The sequence below is a fragment of the Stegodyphus dumicola genome, chromosome 1 (genome assembly GCF_044657685.1).
Source record: "Stegodyphus dumicola isolate Sdum_Otavi_A_Nest chromosome 1, ASM4465768v1".
NCBI lineage: Eukaryota > Metazoa > Arthropoda > Arachnida > Araneae > Eresidae > Stegodyphus > Stegodyphus dumicola.
Window position 1 is genome coordinate 17,476,525 of NC_140768.1, and position 24,806 is coordinate 17,501,330.

At 30.8% G+C, this 24,806-nt stretch overlaps 1 protein-coding gene across 2 annotated transcripts in view; it reads right to left on the reverse strand.

Moving 5' to 3' along the window:
• LOC118181627 (structural maintenance of chromosomes protein 6-like) overlaps positions 1–24,806 on the reverse strand; it is a 144,878-nt gene that overhangs the window by 73,327 nt on the left and 46,745 nt on the right. For both annotated transcript variants that reach the window (XM_035350790.2, XM_035350789.2), the window contains 4 exons: positions 22,850–22,951; positions 15,907–16,023; positions 12,162–12,242; positions 8,780–8,926 (listed from right to left, as the gene is read on the reverse strand). In XM_035350790.2, the coding sequence (XP_035206681.2) occupies positions 8,780–8,926; positions 12,162–12,242; positions 15,907–16,023; positions 22,850–22,951 (447 nt within the window). The remainder of the gene's footprint in view (positions 1–8,779; positions 8,927–12,161; positions 12,243–15,906; positions 16,024–22,849; positions 22,952–24,806) is intronic.

Consider the following 24,806-nt stretch of genomic DNA (forward strand, 5'->3'; position numbering starts at 1 on the left):
TGCTTGAGTCAGCGCATGTACTTGCTTTAGTGGGTCCTTTGTGATCTCCTTCTTTTACAATATCATAGTAATCATTATTCTTTACTTTGATAATCGTATACGGGCCTAAATACTTTGATTTTAACTTAACGTTTGATCTAAATTGCATTCTTTTGATTGCTACTAAATCTTTAATTTCATAACATTTTGGAGAACGTCTTCAAAGCTTATATGTGTTATATGCTTTCTTATTTCATTCTTGCACTTTAAATATATGTTTCTTCACGTCTTTTCCAAGTTCTTCTTGTTTGGAAAATAATCTCTTCTCCATAATTTTTCTCATGCGATCCTTTTCAAAAGGTAGCTTTTCTTGCATTTTCAGTTTAACATGTTGAACTTCTTTTTCTTTCTCAGATAGGATTTTATCTTCGGTTCTCATCTGAAAGTTTGCAGCTTCTACTTCCTTCTTTGCTTCTGATAGTTGCTTCTGTAACATTTCTACAGTCTGTTCTGATACAGAAAGTTTTCTTTCCAAAGATCTAACTTGTTGTTTATGAGCATCCAAATCCATTTGTAAAATAGATTTTTCTTTACCTATATATATTTTAATTGTTCTTTACCTATAATTGGTAAACGTCTGGGTCTCAGAGAAATAGGTTGGTCATCTTTTGAAATACTACGCATTTCAATATTAGTAGATTTTCCTTTGGCTTGTCTTCCTTTAAGATTTTCAGATATACCAGGATCCAGTTCTTTAGCTGGAAGTTTCTCTTGCTGTTTACTCTTTCTTACTGTTGATATTTCTGTTTCACCAGCATTATATTCAACTAGTTTCTCAGATTCCGAATTCTTTCTTTTTCTCTCTTTGGCCCTGAAGTGAGTTGTTTTTTGGATTCATTAATTATTTCATTACTCATTTTGACCTGCTGAACATTCTTAGGTGGGTTTTTTCTTCTTTCTTTAGGAATGGAGTTCTTCTCTTCCTCTACATTTTGAAATTTTCCTTGTCCATGTTCAACATCACTTTTCTTTTCCTGAGACACCTGTTCCTTTAATTCATCTAAAGCAGCATCTGTTTTTTCTATAGGGTTTTTCGTTTTATTAGGAATATAGCATTCAATTAAGTGGTTTACTTTGGACTTACATGCTTTATTAATATTCGAATAATTATCTAACTCATTTTCTTGATGTACATTTATTTATTAAATTCGATAAATTTTCATCTTTTGCTACTTTCATAGATATGCCATTCTTGGTTATAATAATTTCCATATGCGAAAACAATTCATTGCCAATAACAGCATTTTCTTCCATTGTTCCCTGAGGCACAACATAAATATTTGATTTAATTTCACAATCATCGATTCGTATGGAACCTTTAAAATAACCAATAGGTTTTACTTTATTCTTACCAAAGCCTACTAGAATCAAGTCAGAAGAATTAATATTAGGAGAGCCAATTACTTTATAAATATTTTCCGATACTATATTTATATCACTTCCTGTATCAATCAGAACTTTTACTTGTACATTATCTATCGATACAGTTTTATGCATATCATTCAACTGCTTGTTTACAAATATATGATTCGCTTCGCTAAAATTGTTTACATTTGTCTTATTTTTCGTACATTCTGCAGCTACGTGTCCAAATAAATTACAACGAAAGCATTTTTTTCCCTTTCTCTTATTTTTGCAAAAATTCTCCGCATGACCAAGATTTCCGCAGTTATAGCAACGAATATTCGTTTTTATTTTACTTTCAAAATGGTCGCTTCTGGTTTTAGAATTAGGCTTACCGGATTTGTTTTTATCATTGTCTAATTTAATTTTTTCATACATCTTTAGTTTTTCCTGAAATTCTGCCAACATTTTACAACCATAAAGAATAGCTTTATTAAATGTAGAATCATTTATACCATTAATAACATATTGCATTAAAGCTGCATTTTCAATATTACCTTTGGAACATAGATTTTAATTACCAAAAAATTATCATATAGAGATTCTTTTTCCTTCATTTTATGTTTTGCTAATAATTCATGTAATTGAGCAGAGTTATACTGAACACCATATTCATTTACTAATAAAGCCTTAACAGCATTCCACGAATTAATTTTCGTTTCACTTTCAATAAATAATTTTGCTTTGGCAGTTAAAGATCTTTTGGCGAATATTAGTTTCTGTAATTCATTTAGTTTTAACAAATTAGATATATCCTCAAAGTTTTCAATAAATTTTTCAGTCGAATTATACGGATTACCATCAAATTTAGAAATCAAGCTTTCAATATCATTAAAATTTATATACATATTTGAAAACTGTGAAAATGGAAGTTGAACTGTTGACTTACTAATATTTTGTTTTAGCTCATGATCTTCATCAATAGCAGCAAAAGAAGAGTCGTTGAAAATTTGAGCAGTTGATGCATCGATTTCACTATTAACAGAAATATTCCTTCTTTCATCCAATATTGCTTCATATTCCTCTATTTTTTGCTTGTAATTTGATCCCAATTCTGACACCAATTTTGTGGGTTCTTTAGTTTCGAAATTCCAATTCATGCTCAAACACATTTAATAAAACATTAATACATCTATAATATGGTTCATCTATTAATACAAAATCGATAACATTGTTTATCTATTACCACGATATCTATAGCATCTTATATCTATTAATATGACAACTATAACATCTAACATCTCTTAATACCACATCTATATCATCTTGCATCTCCTCTCATCAAAACAAAGTGGCGATAGTTTTATCAATTTCACTCGTGCAGTCAACAGCTAAAATTTAAACAGCGCACGAGGAAAAATATTAAGCTGTGGATTTAAAATCCCACATTTATATCATTGCTAAAAATGATTTTCTTCAGTGAAAATTTTTTTATATAATTCCCTATTGTTTAAGATCATTATATACATTTAATAGTTTTTAATTATATTTATTATAATTTTTGGTTACAATAATATTTTTAAGTAATAATAACATTTTAAATAATAATTTATTAATATTAGAATTTAAAACATATTTTCACGACTAGATTTTGTTTTTCAGTCTGTAAGAATTTTAAATTTTGGAGGAAAAAATATCTCTTTGCAGCCCTATAATTTCCTCACACTAGAAAATTTATGTTTATAATACTATCATTTTTTGTAGGCGGCACAAATCTGGCATCTGCCCCAGGCGACAGAAACCTATACTAACGCCACTGAATCTGGAGTTCCCTTTCTTTACTTGCTTTTCCAAGCATCTATCAAAATTTTCCCACCTAGAGACAATCCAATACCTGTAACAATTCATATCATCTAGAACAATTCAATACTGTGGAGATAAAATAAATAAAAAGAAAGAGCAAGTCTATAAGCCATCTAAGATAACCTACAAAACTACAAAAAGTTTTTTTTATTATTTATTTATTTTTTTATATACTATGTAATAGAATTTATTAATCAGGACAAGTTTAAACTTCATAAAGTTAATAAATAATACTGCTTTATTTTGACATTCATTATTCATATACATCTAACAGTTAAATCATTTTCTATCGAATTAAAAATTGTATTTTTTTAAGCATGCCTTCCTTGTGTAATTGGAAACACACATGATGCATGAAGTCCAGAGTTCGAATCCTAGAGAGGGCTCTGCACATTTTTCCCATTTCCTTCAGCAAAAAAAATCTAATGACTGTATAAATATAATTAATGAGTTAATTATGAGGGTAAATTACATTTCATAATCCAGTGCTGGATTAAGTCTCTAGTAAGTGCCAGGGTAAATTAAAACTGTGGCTTCATTTACAGAAGTTGATTTGAATGAAAACCCAAATAAATGTCATATCAAAATTTTATTAATAATAGCTAATACAAACATTAATACAATAATAACTGTACAATAAATGAGTTTCTGATATAAGGAAATATATATAAAATTACAGTAAAAGCTCATTTACTCTCTTGAAAATATGAGATTTATTGAATATTTTTTATATTATTTTGTAATTATATATAATTTTAATTATACAAAAAGTGTTGCATTATTTTTTTAGGAAACAAAGTTCTTTAACTTCCTTTACACCATTTGAATTCTTAAGATTTTGCAATGTTTGTTGGTTAATTTATTCATTAGGATAATTAATATTTGTATTAAGGGATATTGCTTATTTCAATGTAATTTTGTTATATGTAATACATTTTTTTAAATTTTATTTATTTATTTATTTATTTTATGAAGTTGCTCTGCAAAGTAAAACTCTGCACAGTTTTTTAATTTAACATTTGGTGTTCACGTTAGGCATTTTTCCGGTACATTTAAAGGCCAGACAAAGGTTAGCTGCGCAGCTGCTAGTATTTCCATATTAGAAAAAGAAGATAAAATGATGATATTTTTTATTAACTGGTATGTAGGGCTCAAGCTTCCCAAATTTTGCCTTTTCATCATTAAAGAAAACCACATCACTTTGTATTGTTCTTCAAGATCAGTATCACTGAAGTATATTTATAGCAATTATTTCAGTAATTTATTTAATTTTATAATCTGATATACTCTTTAAGTCTTCAAATTCTATAAAAGGTATTTCATATAGTTTGTTAATTTTTTAACAGTATTTGGAGTTTGAATAAGTTTTATTTCAAATTTTGTAACAAGTAACATAGAATATAATATTTTAGAATCTGATTTATATCAAAAGTTATCATATACAAAGCTCATGCACTTCATATACAGGTATGTAATACTGAAACATATTTTATTACTATATAAATTAATTTGATGACCTTTATTTGTAGTTTCTAAAAATATTATAAGTATTCTATATTATTAGATAGTTATTAAAAATAGCATAATTGTTTAAAATTTATTATTACTTATTTTCTCTTTATATATATTTTTTTCGTACTGAAGCCATCCCTCCTCCAAAGCAACAGACCATAGACATCCAGCACTGCCATAATCCACTTTACACATTTCCTCACACAACAATGGATTAAATATTTTGATAATATAGAAATAGGATTTTCTATAATCTTTGTTTAAAAAGTTGGCTAAATTTTTTAAAAAGTGGGAGAAGAGGGAAATCTTTATTTGTGTGTTTAAATTAGGTCTTCAAAGTACCTTATTTATCCTACAGCACACAGAGTGTCTTAATTACTGTGCATAGACTGGCAGACTTTTCATTAAATAATTAAAACATAAATATAAATTTTATTCCATGAAATTTCTACTTTTGCCATATAAAAAGTGATCTTTATTACAAAATTCTTCTTACTCAGAATGTCAATGTTGTTTTATAAAATTCTGTTCCTTATTTAAAGGGGACTCTATAACTGAAAGTGCAGTAAAAATGAAAAGAACATAAGTTACAACAGAGATATTTATGTCAGTAGTAATATGTAGGGTAGAAAAGTCAAAAGGACAAATCTGTATGTCAAAAGAATTCAGCATGAGTGCTGAAATTGAAGTCATGATTATTTATCTCCAGCAGTTTTTCTGGCATAAGAAAGGCAGGTTCTTTCCTCAAATTCCAAAGCTGCTGAAACCACTCACGAATTTCTACAGTTACTTTATCTATGAACACAACTTATACATTACTGTGTCTTTTCAACCTGTAGGGTATTCTAATTCAGCACTGTATGCAACTACCTTTATCGATTACAACAGACTGAAGATGATACAGACCAAATCGATAAAGAATTGTCCAAAAAATGCTACTATAAAGATTCAATACACATTCATAATGCATCAGTGGCAGCTGAAGGTGCTGATTTATGAAATAACCTCTGAGCAGTCCTATCTCCTACATGCTCAATAAAAAATAAATCATATGATTGCACAGGAAAAAGAAAAATTTCTACATGTTGGTCACCTAAGAATTACTGGATGCTGAGTGTGACATATGTGACAGTATCCTATTGAGAGACAATTTCAAGAATGTTCTTGGGTCCAGGATCTTGCTTATATACTGCTTACTGGTTATACTGCCAGTGATTTTTCTAAAGCAAGAGTGTGAATGAAATGTGATATCATCTTGAATCATGATTCTTATGCTGGGAATGTCATGAGATTCTGCAACAGGATTATACCTGACCAATGACAAAATTCTGATGTCCTGCCTACTTCAACATGTACCAAGACTGCAACATTAGAAATGATATTTATTGCAACAGAATGAAGATCCGATCATGATTCCACTGACTGCACCAATAGCCATCAGAAAAGATTATTTGAGCCTATTCAGCATTCCAGCATTTATACGCCATTGCAATGTCATTGGTATCTGTGGTGAAGATTCAATACAAGCTGAAGTTAAGGATGCTGAGTTATAGCCTATTGCTGCAACAATCGTCAACTAAAAGACTGGCAGATATTGCTTAATATGCTGGTTGTCCTCTATAATTGTAATAAACCTAATTAAGGAGCATCATGATCAGCTAATGCTGTGTATTCTAAGTGCACCTTCCCATTCTGACACACTAGCTCTAGATATTCTACATCCTCTTGTTGATGCATCAAACTCTTTTCTACTCAATGTTTCTATAAATGTATTAGTTTATTGGCATATCACCCAACTCAGCCTCAATTTCATAGCATAAGAATTCACATTCTCTTGATCCAAAAATTCTTTCTCTTTTAACCCTACACTGCACTTAATTACTGCATTATGTTGCCAAATGGCTACACAGTTGATTTGTCTTCTTAATGACCAGCAAAATGTAACCATAAGACAACACTGTGCATCAAGAGCAAGTTTCGGACATCTTTAATTCAATTATCACCTTTTATTCTCAATAGATGGGAACAGTTACCTGTAATGTAACAGTAAATGAAACCATGGGATAGACTTTTCAAATCACTTGAATGACCAAATTTTGAAGCTTGCTATTTACAATTAAATGTTTTTGTATGAACACTAAAAAAATTGTCTGCGTAAAATTAACATTTATTTTCCATTTAACAGGTATTTTATGTAAAAGTCAACATTAAAAAATAATCAGGCGATAATATATATTTGGCAACAATACGCAGCAAGGATGAAACGAACATTTCAGTTCAGCACTGTAGTTCAGAAAGTATGTGCTCTGTGTATAATTCTTTCTTTAGATTGTTTCTTTTCTTTGTTCATGCAGTTTTAATTATGAGTCTTTGTGATAGGATTGGAAGTAATTAATTTCTTTTTTAAAACTTTATTAGCTGAAGATTTTGATAATAGTGAAGAAGATCCTACATTTAATCCTAATGTACAGCACTTTGACAGGAAACAAAAGCATCATGTGAAAATAAACTGTCCTCACATTATAACAACTTACAACAAGCACATGGAAGGTGTGGACTTACTTGATAGTTTGATTAGAAAAATTTTTTGTAAAAATAATCATGGGAAGCAAAAAGTGATGTTTTCAATTGTTCTACCATCTACAAGATTTGACAATTATCAATTCTTGGTTGTTGTATAAGAGAGTGCACAAATAAAAGTTCAGTTTTAGAGGCATTCAATACTGAACTTATCAGTTTTAGATTGCAGTTAACACAAACTTTGTGCTTACATGGAGAAACAAATCTCTAAAAAGAGGGATACTGTAAGCCACAGAGGAATTAATTGGAAAATAAGCAAAAAAAACTTGCTCAAAAGAGCCTCCAAGATAGAAAAAGAGAGAGATATTATATCTGACAGAACTGATCATTGGTCAAAACAATGGTACAAATAAAAACAGTGTAAAATGATGAATTGCAAAGGATTTACTACAGTGCACCAAATGCTTAGGTCCTCTGTGTTTTTATAAAGAGAAAAACTGTTTTAGAGACTATCATTTAAAATAATTTTTCTCTGTTGAATGCATGGTGAAGCTATTTGGCACAGTTTAATTTTTTTGCTTATTATGTTCAACTGCATGCTGTTGCCATTTGGCAACAAGTTAATATTCAATTAAAAAACAGTGAAAATTTAAGAATTAATTTTTTTTAACATTTTTTCATGCTTTTTCATTATATTCAAGTACATATATATTTTTTCCAAGGAAAAAAAAATCATGCAATATAGGGTTAAAGTTTATTAATTGCTCCATTAGGTTTCATTTTGCACCAAAGCATGTTTTTATATTCTGCCAAAGCAATACTAATTATCCTGAAAATATATAGAAACACAAATGCACTGTTTGGGATTTGTCTTCATGGTTCTCTTTTATAGCCATGAGACTGATATTCTGGTACTGCACCAATATTTCAAGTGTGCACTATTTGCATACACAGCTATATTTGTAATCATTTACATATTTTTGTAATGCCCACCAGCGGCCGAGCGGTAAAGTCGCTGAACACTGGTAGTTCGGTCCGAGGTTCGAATCCCACGAACGGGCTGGCTGCATGGGTGTTTTCGTGGTTTTCCCCATGTGTAACGTGTATATGAGCCAGTTTCCCTTAGAAAGTCCTCCACGAAGGCATCCCTCCCCTTAGGCAGATAGCCCTAGTGTGCTTTGCCGTAATTAAATACACCAACACCATATTTTTGTAATCTGACTAGCATGACTGACATCTGACTCTTATGATCCGCTAACTTTTTCTTGACACTACAATTTCATTGAGCAGTGATGTAGTTTATATTTTATAAAGTGTTAATCTATATCAAGGATATAAATTCTGTAGTCCAACTTTTTTTCACATTTTTCACAACTTTTTTTCGATTTATATCCCCCCCAAAGACACAAAAATCAACTTATTATTCTTTTTATGATAAAGAGCATTAAAATTAAATGATTTATCAATTATCATTAATTTAAAGCAATTTTTAAGAGCATACCGCATGTTCTCGAACATCTTTAGTCACACTTTGCTGTTGAGATTTCAACTGCTTTAAAGAGCTTTCTATTGACTCGATTTCCTTTTCCAAGTTCTGTCGATGCATATCATGTGATTTGAAGGTCTCAGAAAGTTTAAAATGTTCAGCCTAAAATGACAAGAAAAAAAAATTTCAAAGCTTTAGAAAAATGAAAATTAACAGTTAAAAGAACAGAAGACTATATGGTTGCATTTGTCAAATGATAACAAGCATACATAAATTTTCTAAGGCTACAAAAAGGGAAAAAAAGAACAAAAAATGCTGTCATTAAATAATAAACATAAAAAAGTGATTAAAGTGATTATAACCTATGGTTCAAATTTGACATACTTATAAGGAATCTTAAAATCATTAAATCTTTACATGCAGTAGAAAGAAAGATAATAAAATTACACAATTTTGATCTAGCACAATCACTTATCTATTATAATAGGTCTGTTATATCTACGCATATAAATCTTTTCTTGGAGAGACATGAAATAAATTAAGTTCACAGAAAACAAATTTATGCAGGAAAAATTTATATAAGAACTTTTATTATAAATTAATCACTATTTGAATTAATAACTGTTTCTAATACTAATATGAAAAGAGTGATTCTAATACTAATATGAAAAGAGTAAAGTATAATCATTAATTCTAGCTTTGCCTCGAAGATGGCATTAGTGCTGCAACATACCAACCAAACCTCAATAAAACATAATTTTAATGATGGATACTTACAAGAAATAATGCCTGATATTTACAAGAATTCTTCAAATAAACAATCAGCAACTGCAATACATGCAAACAAGATGATGCATCTCATTTATGAAATGCAAACTGATTCTTCTCAAGAATTTTTGGTCAGAATTAATGTCTCTGCTGCAGTCTGCATGTCCCATATGACATGCTAAACATCTTCCAAAGTGTACACCAATCACTTTGCAATCATTGTGATGCATGTTGGTGATCTTTATTTGAAAATTCTTATAAAATCAAACATTACTTCTTGTGAATATCCTTGATTAAAATGATTTTTATTCTCTACGCTATTCATATTTACTGTGTTTCTGTGTTCACATTTCTCATTCCACCACACTTAGTACTAGAAAAGTTATTTCTTTTGCCATGTCAAGAATTGTGATCATAAATCCTATTACATATGTATGATAAAAATTAGGTAAGATAAAGTAATAAGTTTGATATGCAATAGTTCCTTAACTTTCCATTATGATTTAGTTGTTTCCTGTATCCATTCTAAAACTAGTAACTGCTTATAACAAATCCCTTTGAACGGCATCATTTCAGAATTAATGTATGATTTTTGCATAATGCTCATGATGCAGATACTTACAAAATGCTTCAAGCTTCAATAGTGACTTAAATTTTGGGAACCAAAACTTATTATTAAACAATGAGGAAAAAACTAAACTATAACTAAATCATTCTGCACCATTTTCATTTTAGATATCTACTCTTGCTTGGTCACGCCAACTGCATATATATGGAATGTTATGGCAATTTAGTGTAGAAATTAAATTCATGTAAAATCTTCTGTAGTGATTTTTTTATACATGGTGTACTCATTCATATGTTTACTTTTTCTTTCATAAGAGCATAAAAATTGTTTTAAATTGATGAGAACATGATGCTGCTGATGACTGATGAGAACATGATGCTGTTGATGAATGATGAGAACATGATGCTGTTTACTTTTCTTTCATCAAATGCATAACTATAATGAAACAAAAGTGGGATTGAAAAGGGATGGGCAGATTACGCCTAAGAGGAGAAGACTATGAGGAATTATTACTTTTCCCCACCCTTACTCTCATGTTGTACAGGTAGTTATAAGATTTGTGGTTCAAACACAGAGAAGGCATAGCTTATTTTTCATGTTTTCTGCTTCAAAGGACATGACATAATAGCTCTACAAATACAAATTATTTACAGAAACAATATGAAAGAAATACACACAAATTAACTATAATATAAAACGCAAAACAAGTAAAATCAATCATTTACATGAATTTATAAAAACAATCATTTTTACCAGTTGATATCTTTATTCCTGAAAAGCAACAATTTTAACTTTAAACTCATTTTTTACATTTCTCTGTCTGCTGCTAACTTAGCCTATTGCATATTTAAAAGATATGTTAGCTGTCTTACTTTCCTTTCCTTTCTTTCAATTCTTTTTTAATATTATTATTTACTGTTTGCTAAAATAATGGTCAATATATTTGCATGGTTAAAAGTTTTTACTTTCTCAATTTTAATTCTACAAAAATACAATACAATTTCAACAATTTCCATATTTTGGCATCGAGAGTTGTGTCCATAAAAGAATTTAAAATAATTTTTATGCTCTAAAGAAAAAGAAAAAGTAAATATATGAATGCATACACCATGTATAAAAATATCACTACAGAAGATTTTACGTGAATTTAATTTCTACACTAAATTGCCATAACATTCCATTTACATGCAGTTGAATTATTAACACTACTATAAGCTAAAAAAAAGTTTTAAAACTGAAATTTTGGATTTATCAACATTTTAAATCCACTTTTCTTTTATATTTCTGTTTCTGATGACAGAAGAACCCACATTATCTTACTTTAATTTTTAATAATTGTACCCTATTTGAAAGTGATATAAATAAGTTTGCTCTTAATGCAGAATATAAACAACCAGCTATGAGATGCACTTAAATTAAAATTCAGTGTTCCAAAATGTCGAAAACAAATAAAATTTGCACATACAACAAATAAACTCAAAAATTAATGTTACAGAATGTGCTTCCAGAAGTAGAAAATAATCTACAATGAAAAATTCAGAGATATTTATGACCTGTGTTTACTATAAAGCAAGTGCACTCACTTGTGTGCAAAAATTGTTAAATAATTTTAGAATAGAATAAATATGCTTCTTCAGTCAAAGTACTGCTATAAGATTTTATTAAAAAGTTTATTTGTACATTTAAAGAAGAGAAAACTGTCACTAAGTTTATCATACTGAACTTCCTAAAAACTGAAATTTAGATTGTTTACATTTTAAAAAAAGTAGACGCAAACTGCAAGTATTTGTGGATTAAGTAATCACAAATTATTAGAATTCTACAAATCAGCTCAAACGTTTCGTAAAAAAAAAAAAAAAAAAAAAAAAAAAACTTATAATTACAAAACTATGAAACAGTATAATATCACTCTTACCAAATTTTTAAATTCTAACAATTACATATACTTTTCCCTTAAAAATGTGAAAATACTATAATAAAAGGAGTATTCTCTTTATCTTTATAATAAAAATGCAGAGCGACACAGTATAATGCTAAAAATGTTTATAAATAAACAAGTACCTGTGTTATTTCCTTCTCCTTCTGAATTTTTATGACTTCATTCTGTGCTTCTTCAAATTTTTCCTGTTTATCCAATAATTTCTACAGAAAAAATTAATAATTATAACAGTTACACTTTTCTATCATTCACGTGAAAAACCACCAAATAATTACTCATTCAAATCAATTAGGGAAACAATGCAGCGGTTGTTTATTTAAATCACAAATTTAAAAGGAACATTTCCAAAGTATATTGATTTGAGCAGTAGCATATTGTTCTTTGTAAAGAAAAGAATCTGTCTTTACAGAAGAAGTGTACGACTTTGGACTTAAATACACTGGTGTGCAAAAATTAAGGATGAAGTCGAAAAATTAGCATATCAGCTGAATGAAGAGGCAGAGCGGACAGAAAGACCAATCAGGAGATTAAGTAAAATGATGTACGGTAGCACATGCGCAGATATGCAGGTAGACGTAATGGGGGAGTGTCTGAGTAGTATAAAGTATGTTGTCGATGTAAGATCAGTATTTCTGGCAAAGAGATTGCACGCCGTATAGCAGTTAAAATCACGCCAAGTTGCTGCCTCAGCGAGAAATGGCGAATAATCAATCTGTTAGACGACATCTGGATGCTTTTACACGAGGTCGAATCATTGGGAAGTTGGAGGAAGGCCGCAGTGTGACAAGTGTGGCTGAAGAGTTCGGAATTGCTCACAGCATCGTTTCACGACTTTGGAGACAATTTCAAACTACAGGAACAGCTATCCCGGGGTTTAGTAGTGGTCGTCCACGAGGAACCACACCCGCAGATGACCTGTATATTGCCTTACAGGCCAGAAGAAACAGGCGGCAGACAGCGGGAGAAATCGCTAGACACACGACACAGGCGACTGGACGACCAATATCGCGTTTTACCGTGGCCAGAAGACTGCACGGTGGTGGTCTGTTTGCAAGACGCCCTGCACGGTGTGTACCTCTAACACCTGCCCATCGGAGAAGGCGTTCTCTGTGGTGCCGGGAACACCGGAATTGGAAAGACAATGAATGGAGACGAGTACAGTTACAGATGAGAGCAGATTCAGTCTGAGTAGCGATTCTCATCGCATACTTATCTGGAGAGAGCGGGGAAGCGCAATCATCCCTTGAACATCATTGAAAAGGACAGGTATGGAGGTGGCGGTGTTTTCGTTTGGGGAGGCATCATGCTTGGTAGTCGTACAGACCCTCACATCTTCGACGCAGGTTCAGTCAACGGGACCCGTTATTGTAACGAGATTCTTCTTCCATATGTGCATCTTTTTAGAGGCGCTATGGGTCCGCAGTTCCTTTTCATGGACAACAATGCACCATGTCATCACACAGTAGCTGCCGAACAGCTCTTAGAGAGTGAGGATATTGAACGTATGGATTGGCTGGCACAATCTCCGGATCTCAATCCCATTGAGCATGTATGGGATTTTCTAGACAGAGGCTTGGCAGCTCGTACCTTACCACCTGTAACGATTCCGGAGCTTCGATTGGCGCTGCAAGACAAATGGGCAGCAATGCCTCAACAACTCATTGACACCCTCATTCTCAGCATGGGCAGACGCTGTGAAACCTGCCTAGCAGTCAGGGGAGATCATATCCCCTATTAAAGACCGGATGTTTCTTGCTGGACACCCATCACAGGGATGTTTGGGCCTTCAGTCGCATTGCGCTCCATGCTACTTTTTCAATAAAGCTTCTTTTTATCCCTCTGATTTCTCTTTTAGTACGTGTTGCTTACATTACTCATGTCCTTACGTATTGGGGATCTTACGGTATTAAATGTGTTGATTTGGAAAGCTTTTGTACAAAGTTATATTGAAAAAACCGTCTCGTCCTTAATTTTTGCCCACCAGTGTATTTCTTTCAAACAGAGAATAATAAGGCTAATACATTTATGAATGCACTGCATACTTTTCAGAAATAAGTAAGAAAATTGATAAAAGATAAAATTCTAGAGAATATACATATTATTTAAATTTGCAGAATCACCGATGGAACAACTGTTAACACACAATTACTATAACTAAATATTTCTTAGTTTGAATAGCAAAGACAGCTCTTTTTAAAATCGGTATTACAGTCAAACGTCGTTAATTCGGACACCCATAATCCGGACCTCAAATCTAAAAACTTTCTGCGCATGCGCCGCGTTGACACATGCGCATAGGCGTTTACGCGTGCGCGTAAGACCTTTTACGTCTGCGCATATGCGTGTGCGCAAGTGCAGAATACGTTTTCGCGTGCGCATTTTATGTATAACGGACGGTATAAGCTAAAATTATCTAATTATCTATTTCAGTTAATATTGATGATTGCGTTGTTCCTTAATTTTCAAATTGGATCCGGCTTATTATTTTTTGCAGACTGTAAGAGCAATACTATAAAAGTAAACTTGAACTTTCGATTATGTTAAAAAGAATTTCTGATTCTGGAGCTCCCAAAGGATCTACAAAACGAAAGTATGTTTCGATGTCCATCAAACAAAAAGTGGAATTGCTGCAAAAAATGGATAAAGACATAAAGAATGTGACAGAGAGGTTAGTGAAAACGAAAAAATTTCGATTGACAAGTTAGTCGGTATTCTCGGCACAGCAATTAATGGGACTTGAACAGCGGAACTTTGTAACTGAACAAGAAATTATGTCTGTTTATAGAATTAAAGAGAAAATATTATCACATGAAACGAAGCAACTTAAATAACTTACATTGAAAGAAATGTTTAATAAAGTAAACAAATAAATATTAGCTTTTTTTTTTTTTTTTTTTTTTTTTTTTTGTAAATTTTGATACTTTTTAGATCATAATTGTTCTTTATTTCATAAATTACGGTTTCATATTTTTAATTTTAGAATTTCTGTATGCCATCTTACGAGATTTAAACTGATGATCTATAATCCGGAAAAATCGATAATCCGGAATTGCCGAAGTCCCGACGAGTCCGGATTAACGACTTTTGACTGTATTAATCTTTTAATATTGCTTTATTATAAATAAATACTTATTCACAAAATGCATTTTAAGTAATCATTGCAGAATAATTGATATAATCTAAAATTTCATAAATATTCATTCTTTTACATTTATTTTACTGCAACTTAAGTACTTTTTCTGCAAATTTATTTACAAAGGATCTGACAATATGTGTCATAAAGGTATTCAAAACAAATGTATGGTATAAATTTGGCCTTGGATTGTATGAGCCAGTTTCCCTAAAATTGCTCACCAGCAAGGCATCCCTCTTGTATGGAGCAGTTCTTACAAGCTTTGCCTTAATTAAAAAATCCAAATCTAAGCTCTAGCTTTACAGTTCAAAATCTGGAAGAAAGCCACCATCCCCCCAAAAAAACTTTACTTCAAATATTTAGGATGTTTAGGAAAGGCTTATTCAGTTGATTACGGCAATGAACACAGGACACTCTAAGGAAACAGATGCCTTTGTGGAAGACTTTTTAAGAACAATTGGTTTGTATTTATTTTTATATTATCGGTTTGTATTCAAATAAAAAGTTACATTTTACATTTACAAAATCTTTCCTTCAGTGTTAAAAATAATTTCATTACATTCCTCACCTTATTTTTAGAAATTTAAAAATTGAAGTCAATGCCTAGAATTAATATTTTAAGATAAAAAAAACTTTAGTCAATTTTTCTATATATCCTAGATATATTAAGTTGTTGCTTATTTTATAATCAGATATAAAAATAATTCCAATTAAATAATGTGAAAACACATTACCTTTTCGATCTCTAGTGCTATGGCCCATAATAATTCATTTTGTAAATCACTGCAAGTTTTAGCATGATTCATTAGTTTCTCCCATTGTTGTAGTTCTTTCTCTGTTTCTTGCAATAACTAAAACACATTTAAATGAATAAATTATTAATCAAACTTATTAAAAGTATAAATTATTAATATAAATATTCGCAATTTACTGAAAATAAAATGCATAAATATATAACACAGTTTTACCCGCTAACTGAAAATTACTGCATCTAAATATCTCTTGATATATTGCTTATATGGCCTTTTCTCTGTTTAAGAAAGGAATGAAATAATGCAAGCTTACAGAATGAAATAAATTTGATCATGTGATGCCTTCCAATAAAAAAAAATGCAAAATTTGAATTTTTATGAAAAAAAATGTCAGTTAAAAAATGACAAATTTAAAAATAATAATAAAACAATTGTCATAAAAAATTGTTCATTTAAATTTGGGGACTTAAAAGTACTGCTAAAAGAGAGTCTCTGAATGCAAATTTAAAAAAGATATATTACATAAAAAAGAAAAAAGAAGAAAAAACACACAGACATAAACAAAATGCATGGATTTGTGGATTTTAATACACCTTTGCAAAAATGACTAAATTCAATTTCTCTTAAACTACAGTAATATGCCTCTTAAAACAATGTTATCATCTTTTCCTCTTTTAAGATAAAAGTGGATAAATTTCAAGTAATTTTGACACCATTTTTAGTAGCAATTTTGTATATCATAGACCTGAGGTTTTATTTATGTGTTTTAACAAGGTAAGAGGATAATAGGCAATTTAAAACTTTCAGTTAGAGTTTATGATTATTAATGCTTGTTTTACTGAGACAGGTCTTTATTAAGATTCAAGTTTTTGGTCCAAAGGACAATTTGCCCAGAAGGACTATTAATTTCATTTTGGCATTCTGCGTTGAAACCATTTGTTCATTTTTCAAATTGTTGCCACCAAATATTAGAGCCCTGTATTAAAAAAATTAAATAATGAAGAATCTGCATAAATGTATGTATCAAATTTTAAATAGCGTATGTTTCAACCTGAATATGGGTGTCTGAAAGCCCAAATTTGAAATTTGATTTATTATCTATATAATACTTTGTAAAACTTTAATGAATTGTTGATTAACAAACTCAACAATTTAAAAGCGAGCAATGGCAACACTGCACAGAAAAAAGAAAAAAACATTTTTACCTCCAGTGCATGAGACTGTGTATCGGAAACTCTAAAGATATGCTCATTTTAAAATTATTTTGCGATAATGCTCTTGAACCGAATTTTATGGTTTATGTGTGAAGAACATGAAATTTAATAAATAAAAGTAACATACAAAACGTTAAAAGCACGCCCCTTTGGCCATGATGTAAAATCGGAAAGCTTTCAGACTTTTTTTTTAACTAAAATATCTCATTTCACCAGAGACAGCTTGGAGAAAAATGGCACCCAAACAATGTTGCACAGGTATAAAATGTCCCACCTAAGCTTGATATAGCTGTTACACAGAACAAAAGCCAAATGTTATTTCAAACAATTTTTCCCCTCCTTATCTTTTTATTCTCATAGAGGGAACATAAATATGATACTTAAAACTTGCTCATATTCTGAAGATCCAAACTTATTCTCAATGGAACATCAGTTCTTGATTTGATCAGACATTAAACTTGCACTTAACCAAGTGACAATTCTTCCTACCAGCACCATCTCCAGAATTATTAACATTCTACATGATCAATACAGCTGGCACCATGTGTAAATTAAACATATTAATAGTTCAAAATAAAACAGACCTTTATTTAGGTATCACTTGCAAGAACAACAATATATTTAGGAAAATATTATTAATCTGATTAATAGAAATGATAAGATAATCCCAGATAACTATAAAAATTGTGTATATTAGTCCTTTTGTCAACTATCATTTGAATTAATTTTTAGCCCAAAACGGCTAAATATTAACTGTTGATGAAACATGATTTTAGATTATTTTACTTTGATGCATTGTTTTACTTTTCATTCAAGTCTACTGCCATTAAAAAAAATAAGATATTATTAGTCCAAAGGGGAAATTTGCCCTGAAGGACTATTAATTTCGTTTTAGCATTTTGCAATGATACACTACAAGAATTGTTTCACTTTTCAAATTGTTGCCACCAAATATTATCGCCCTGTATTATATTTAAAGAAATTAAATAATGAAGAATCTGCATAAATGTATGGATTGGATTGGACTAATTATGGCAAAGCACACGGGGGCTATCTGCCTAAAGGGAGGGATGCCTTCGTGGAGGACTTTCTAAAGGAAACTGGCTCGTATACACGTTACACAGGGGGGAAACCATGACAACGCCCATGCAGCCAGCCCGTTCGCGGGATTCCAACCTCGGATCAAACTACCAGTGTTCAGCGTCTTTACCGCTCGGCCGCTGGTGAGCCGCATAAATGTATGTTTCTTGCATTGTGATAAAACAATGGTACCTAGATCTATCAAATTTTGAATATCATAATTCTCCTGCGAAAATGTCCTGATTTTTTACTTTTTAATCTTTGCGAGAAAGCCCAAATTCGAATTTGGAATCTGTTTTATTATCGATTTCATATTTTGTAAACCTTATACGAATTTTTGATTAACAAACTCAAGGATTTCCAAGCGAGCAATGGCAACGTTGTACAGAAAAAATATTTTTATCTCCAGTGTGCAAGACTGTGTATCAGAAATTCTAAAGATATGCTCATTTTAAAATTATTTTGTGATATTGCTCTTGAACTGAATTTTATGGTTTAACTGCAAAGAATATGATATTTAATAAATAAAGGTAACACACAAAATGTTAAAAAAAGCCCCTTTGGACTTAATTTAAAATCTGAAACCTTTCAGATTTTTTTTTATTTATTCATTCATATTTAATCTGTCTGTTATTAATCAATTAAACTATTGAAAGGTTAATAGTTCTTAAAAGTATTATTTTTTTTACTTTTTAATCTGATTGATTTAAATAAGAATGCATTTAATTCATGATACATCTAATTAAAAAATAAATATTTTTATAGAATTATATATTTTTCACTTTTTAAATGTACTGTATATAATATTCTTATGTAGTCCAAATGCATATTCATTTAACCCTCTGTGCGTTATGGCCGGCTTTATCCGGTCATGAGATATTTTGTAACTATACTGTGAAATATATTCTTCATATATTATCACAGTACAAAGTCCTTAATCTGGACTCATAGGGACTTCGGCGATTCCGGATAATCGATTTTTCCGGATTATAGATCATCATGTAAAGATGGTATGCAGAAATTACAAAATTAAAAATATGAAACCATAATTTATGAAATAAAGAACAATTATGATCTAAAGGGTATCAAAATTTACAAAAAGAAAAAGCTTAATATTTATTTGTTTACTTTATTAAACATTTCTTTCAATGTAAGTTGTTTAAGTTGCTTCGTTTCATGTGATAATACTTTCTCTTTAATTCTATTAAACAGACATAATTTCTTGTTTAGTTACAAAGTTCCGCTGTTCAAGTCCAATAATTGCTGTGTCGAGAATACCGACTAATTTGTCAATCGAAATTTTTTCGTTTTTAATAACCTCTGTCATTTTCTTCACTATCGGAAGCGAATTATAATGACGAGGAACTTGATTTAAATCATATCAAAGATGTAGTACATCGAGATGAAATACTACATTTAGTAAGGAATTATAAGCCAAATAAAATAAAAACATCTGCCCTGAAGATAAGGATAGTGCTGACAGATCAACTTCCAATTCATTGCGCGACGCAGCGGTTCCTCCCCCACCCCGCCGCAGAGCAGCGTGAAATTGATAAATGGATTTCGAAACATAATTTCGCTTTGTAGATCCTTTACATATTAGTAAATATATATTGGAAATTCTATTTGACATAATAGAAAGTTCAAGCTTACTTTTATAAAATTGTTCTAACAGTCTGCAAAAAATAATAAGCCGGATCCAATTTGAACAATGCAATCTGCAACCTTAACTGAATTAGATAATTTTAGTTTAGCTTATACCGTCCGTTATACATTAAATGCGCATGCGTAAACGTATTATGCCCGTGCGCACACACATATTCGCAGCCGTAAAGGCCTTATGCGCATATGTAAACGCCTATGCGCATACGTAAACGCCTCAACGCGACGCATGCGCAGAAAGTTTGTAGCTTTGAGGTCCGAATTAACGACTTTTGACTGTATTAGCTTATAATTTATGATATTTTTCTTTCTTACTTTCTTTAATAATATAAATATCATCTTAATAAATGTAAGTTTACGAAAATAGAGCCTAAAGTAAGTAAATATACAAATTTAGCTAATAAAGTGTCTTTGAATACAGGTCTTCATGACAGATGCAAAAACCTGTGCTGCTCAGAGGGCTAATATCCTATAAAATGCTTCGCTATTCCACCTCAGCTTATATCAACCGATAATCTCTACTGATAAATCATATTAAACTAAAAGAGATGAGAGCCATTTTGGGTCACTGAGCCTTTTGGGGTGATTTGTTTAATCTAACTCCCTTCAGATTTTTTATTTTTATTATAAATATGTTTTAGTTTGGGAGAAATCTGTATATATTACTATTGAAAACTTTTAAATAAATCTGTAAAAGTAAAGATACTCCATTTACTTAAAGACAGTTCTATATCACATTTCTACAAAAATTTTCAATAATGGATAACATTACACTTTCGGATAGGTATCTTTAATGTTCATTTACTTTCAGATTCATAATTATTTTATTCTTACAGTTCTGTTTTTGCTCACACAAGTCAGTAAAATAGGAAGAAACAGAAAAAAGAGAAATATCTCCTTAATTATGAGATTTAATGATTGCTACAGGGTTGGAATTCCATAAAAGCACTTTTAAACCTGCTTACCAATCCCAAGCTGGGCTCAGCATTTTGCAATTATGCTACAATTCTATATGGTTTTTCTATTTCTTATTTTCTGATCATGTACAATACAATCAACTAACAATTTACCTGTGCAACACAGGAAAGAGGAGCAAACCTCATTTGAACTAACAGAAATATATTTTTAATAATTTACTAGTATTTTCAAGCAATAGAACTTGATTTAATTAGCAAATTAACTTAATTGAGATTAATTTGTTTTTGCAAATTAAAACAGTGTTTAAAGTAAAAAAATAATAAAAACATGGAATAAACAGCAGAAGAATAAGCATGATTAAGAATGAAGAAACTCAGTTATGTCACATTAAAAGAACTTAATGCCATTGAGTTCTGATTCGCATAAAAAGCTGGCTAGAATTTTCTTTTTTTTTCCTTATCCTACAATGTTTTTATATTTTAAAATGGCATATAATTAAATTACATACTATTGTAAATGAAAATTTCATATAACATCATTTGCCATCATATCGTTTGCTATTTCATTTCTATAACATCATTTGCTATCACTGTTGTTATGTTACGCATGTTTATTTGCTTATTTTTCTTTTTGCATTTTTCATATACAGTTTATTTTATGCAGATCATTTGTGATAGTAATTTTTCCATTACTTTATAATAGAAAAATTTAATCAGACAGGGTCTGGTTAAGTTACGGTAAACAGGGTCTGGTTAGTGCACTCTCAGTTAATCGGGAAATGACTGTGTACGAGGGCAATCCCCAAAAAAAGGTCTCCTATTTTTGGGCGGACATAGAGAAAGTTTTAATACCATTGTTGGCAACACTGTTCTGAGTGGTGCCTTCTCCGCTACCACATAAGCATGCAGGTGCTTTGCTCGGATGCTCAGTCTTGGCTTGGCAGCCATTCGAAATGGAGCTCCCGATAAACGTTACCGCGAAGTGTGCGCAGTTATTCGATTTTTGAACGCAAAAGGCGTTAAACCGGTTGAAATTCACCGCCTATTGACGGAAGTGTGTGGATAGTCGTCATGGATGTCAAAAACATTCGCAAGTTGTGTATAGACTTTACAGCCGGTCATACTGAAATTCATGACGAAGAAAGGAGCGGAAGGCCGTCAATTGCCGACGAGACAATCGCGAAAGTTGAACTCATGCGTAAAGGTCAGAGGATCACTCTGGATGCTCTCTGCATTTTGTTTCCTGAGGTTTCCAGAAGCACCATCCACAGGATTTTAACGGAAAAGTTGCAATATCGGAAGGTGTGTGCAAGATGGGTGCCGCGTATGCTGACACAAGACCACAAACGGAAAATGGTTGATTCTTCCCTCGAATTTCTTCGCCGCTATGGTTCTGCTCCGATGATGAGGTGAAAGATGAGGTTCAACGCTTCCTGAAGGGCATGGTGGCAAGCTGGTATGACATGGGCATTGTAAAACTGCCAGAGCGTCTACAAAAATGCATCGACCGAAATGGCGATTATGTTGATAAATAAAGCATTCTTCAATCTTTAAAGTGATGTAGCAATTATAGAAAGTAAACGGTTCTTTGTATGTCTAAAAATATAGGAGACCTTTTTTTTGCGATTGCCCTCGTAATATTGCATTAAGCATTTTTGTTGCTTATATCAGTGAACTCAAACTCATAAAAATCTGTTTTTTAAAGCTTTAGTTTCATTTTAAACTCACTGCTATATATTATGATATTTGAAAAAAAGGAAGGAAACACTCTAAAGCTAATCTGAATTCCTATCATCTACTTCAAATGCCATCGGTTTAAGTTCATTATTCTACATCAGATTTTTGCCCTTAATTCGAATAACCATCAGCATTACGTTATAACAACATGATATATATTATGAATTTTAAATATAATATACTTTAATTATAGTTTATAAATAGTTTATAATTTATAGTTTAATAGTGTATAAAATTATCAATAGTTTATCAATAATCAATAGTTTATAAAATTACAAGTAGTATAAACTTGTAATTAATAAGTAAAAAACTTGCCTTTTTTTTAGTTTCTAGAGTTGACTCTGCAGCCTTTTTTAACTGATTTACTTTTGCATAATTTTCTTTTAACTTCTGCAAACCAGTACTTTCATAAAAAAGCTACAAGAATAAAAGAGAAATCTGTGAATTTTCCTTAAAATATTATACTGAAACAATATAGTATTAAGTTTCAGTTTCATACCATTCTAAAAAAAGCATGTAAAATTTTTCTTCCTTTATACAGTCTAATGCAAAATACAATAATACAAATTTTTTTTCTTTATCATGCTGTACATAATTTACAAAAGTTTTCTCTGTTGCATTTTGTTCCAGAAAAACTATTTTTTAAATGACTGAGATTTATTTCATTTCATTTAACAAAAAAAAAATGCCAACATACTTTTTAACTGCATGTATTTAATTAAATTACATGCAACTTTTTCTTTTAGAAAGACCAATTTTATTTTAGTAGTTAACTATTTCATTACATCACTGACAAAATAAATTTAATAATTATATTGAATTAATTGCCTTCATTCATTTCAATTTATTATTATTCCTTTACGCTTTTTATATTTGCTTGGAACTTTAGATTACTTATTTTCACACTGTTACTTTATGAAATTTATTTAATAACTCATTGGTAACAAAGATTTGAATAAGAAATTAAGATAACTAATCTAGATATGGTTAAAAATACAGATATGGAATGAAAAGATACTGCTAAAAAACTATAAAAATTTCACTTCAGGTGTTATTAAAAAATATTAATAAATAACTGAGGTATACACCACATGACTTCCTTGTACGGAATATTAAATTAAACACACTTTTTGCTGCATTTCATTTAAACTTATTTCCTGAAATTTCTTTAGAGATATATTTCTCATTCAATTAATTCTGTTTTCAGTTTGTGGGAAGGCAAAAATGCATAAAATCTCAAAATATCTTCATTAAAAATTGAAAAATATAGAAGAAAAAATAAAACACCAACTACAGTTAGAAAAATTTAGAGTTTCTATGCAAAAACAAGCAATTCAGCCAGCAGGCGACAAGGCAGATTTTTCGGCGTACAAAAATGAAAGTTTAATTTTGGCCCCACTCACCAAAAAGACACTGAAGGTGCAAAAATTGAGCTCACTATTCTGAAACAAATATGGCAAAATGTAAACAGTATAACTAAAGATATAAACCCCTAACTGGAAGAACTAAAGGTATAAACCCCTAACTGGAAGATAAGAACAGCATAATTAAATCATTTTTAAAGCAAAATATGCACAATTAACCAACACATAAGAATAAAAAACTGAGCTCGCTGAGCCAAGTAACACAGTGGCTATATATATATTTATATACTTTTCATGCGGCCAATTGCAACCAAAAAGGGAAGTGCATAACTACATATTATAGCAGTCCTATATACAAAATTTCAATGTTCTAAGGCTATTCCTTTGAGTTATGCGAGATACATACATACGCACGAATGGACGGATGCCACAAAAAAAATCCCTGAATCCATTTTAAATCAGTTTTATAATTCATTTGGGAAAAAAAAAAAAGGAGTCCTTTATTCTGTCCTTAAGTACAGATTTCCCACACAAACATCACTAAATTGCATTCGATAATGGGCAAAATGGTTATTTTTATTGAAAAATGATGCCCAGAATTTTTTGTGATTACAGTACTTCCTTTACTTCATACAAGGAAGTAAAAAAGGCTGAAAAATCTCTCGTGAAATGCTTAGGCAAATGTGGACATAAAAAAGTATTCTCTGAATGAAAAAGTAACGAACTTATAAGAATGAAGAATGAGTTTTATTCAAAGTCTGTGCCAAAATAAGGTTCCTGTTTTGCCTAAGAAAAATCATAAATTATAATCCATAAAATTAAAAAAGACATGGGAAGATCAAGGTGTGTCAGCCAGCACTAGTAAGTATAAGCACACAATAAAAAATGACTCTTTCTATGATAAAAAA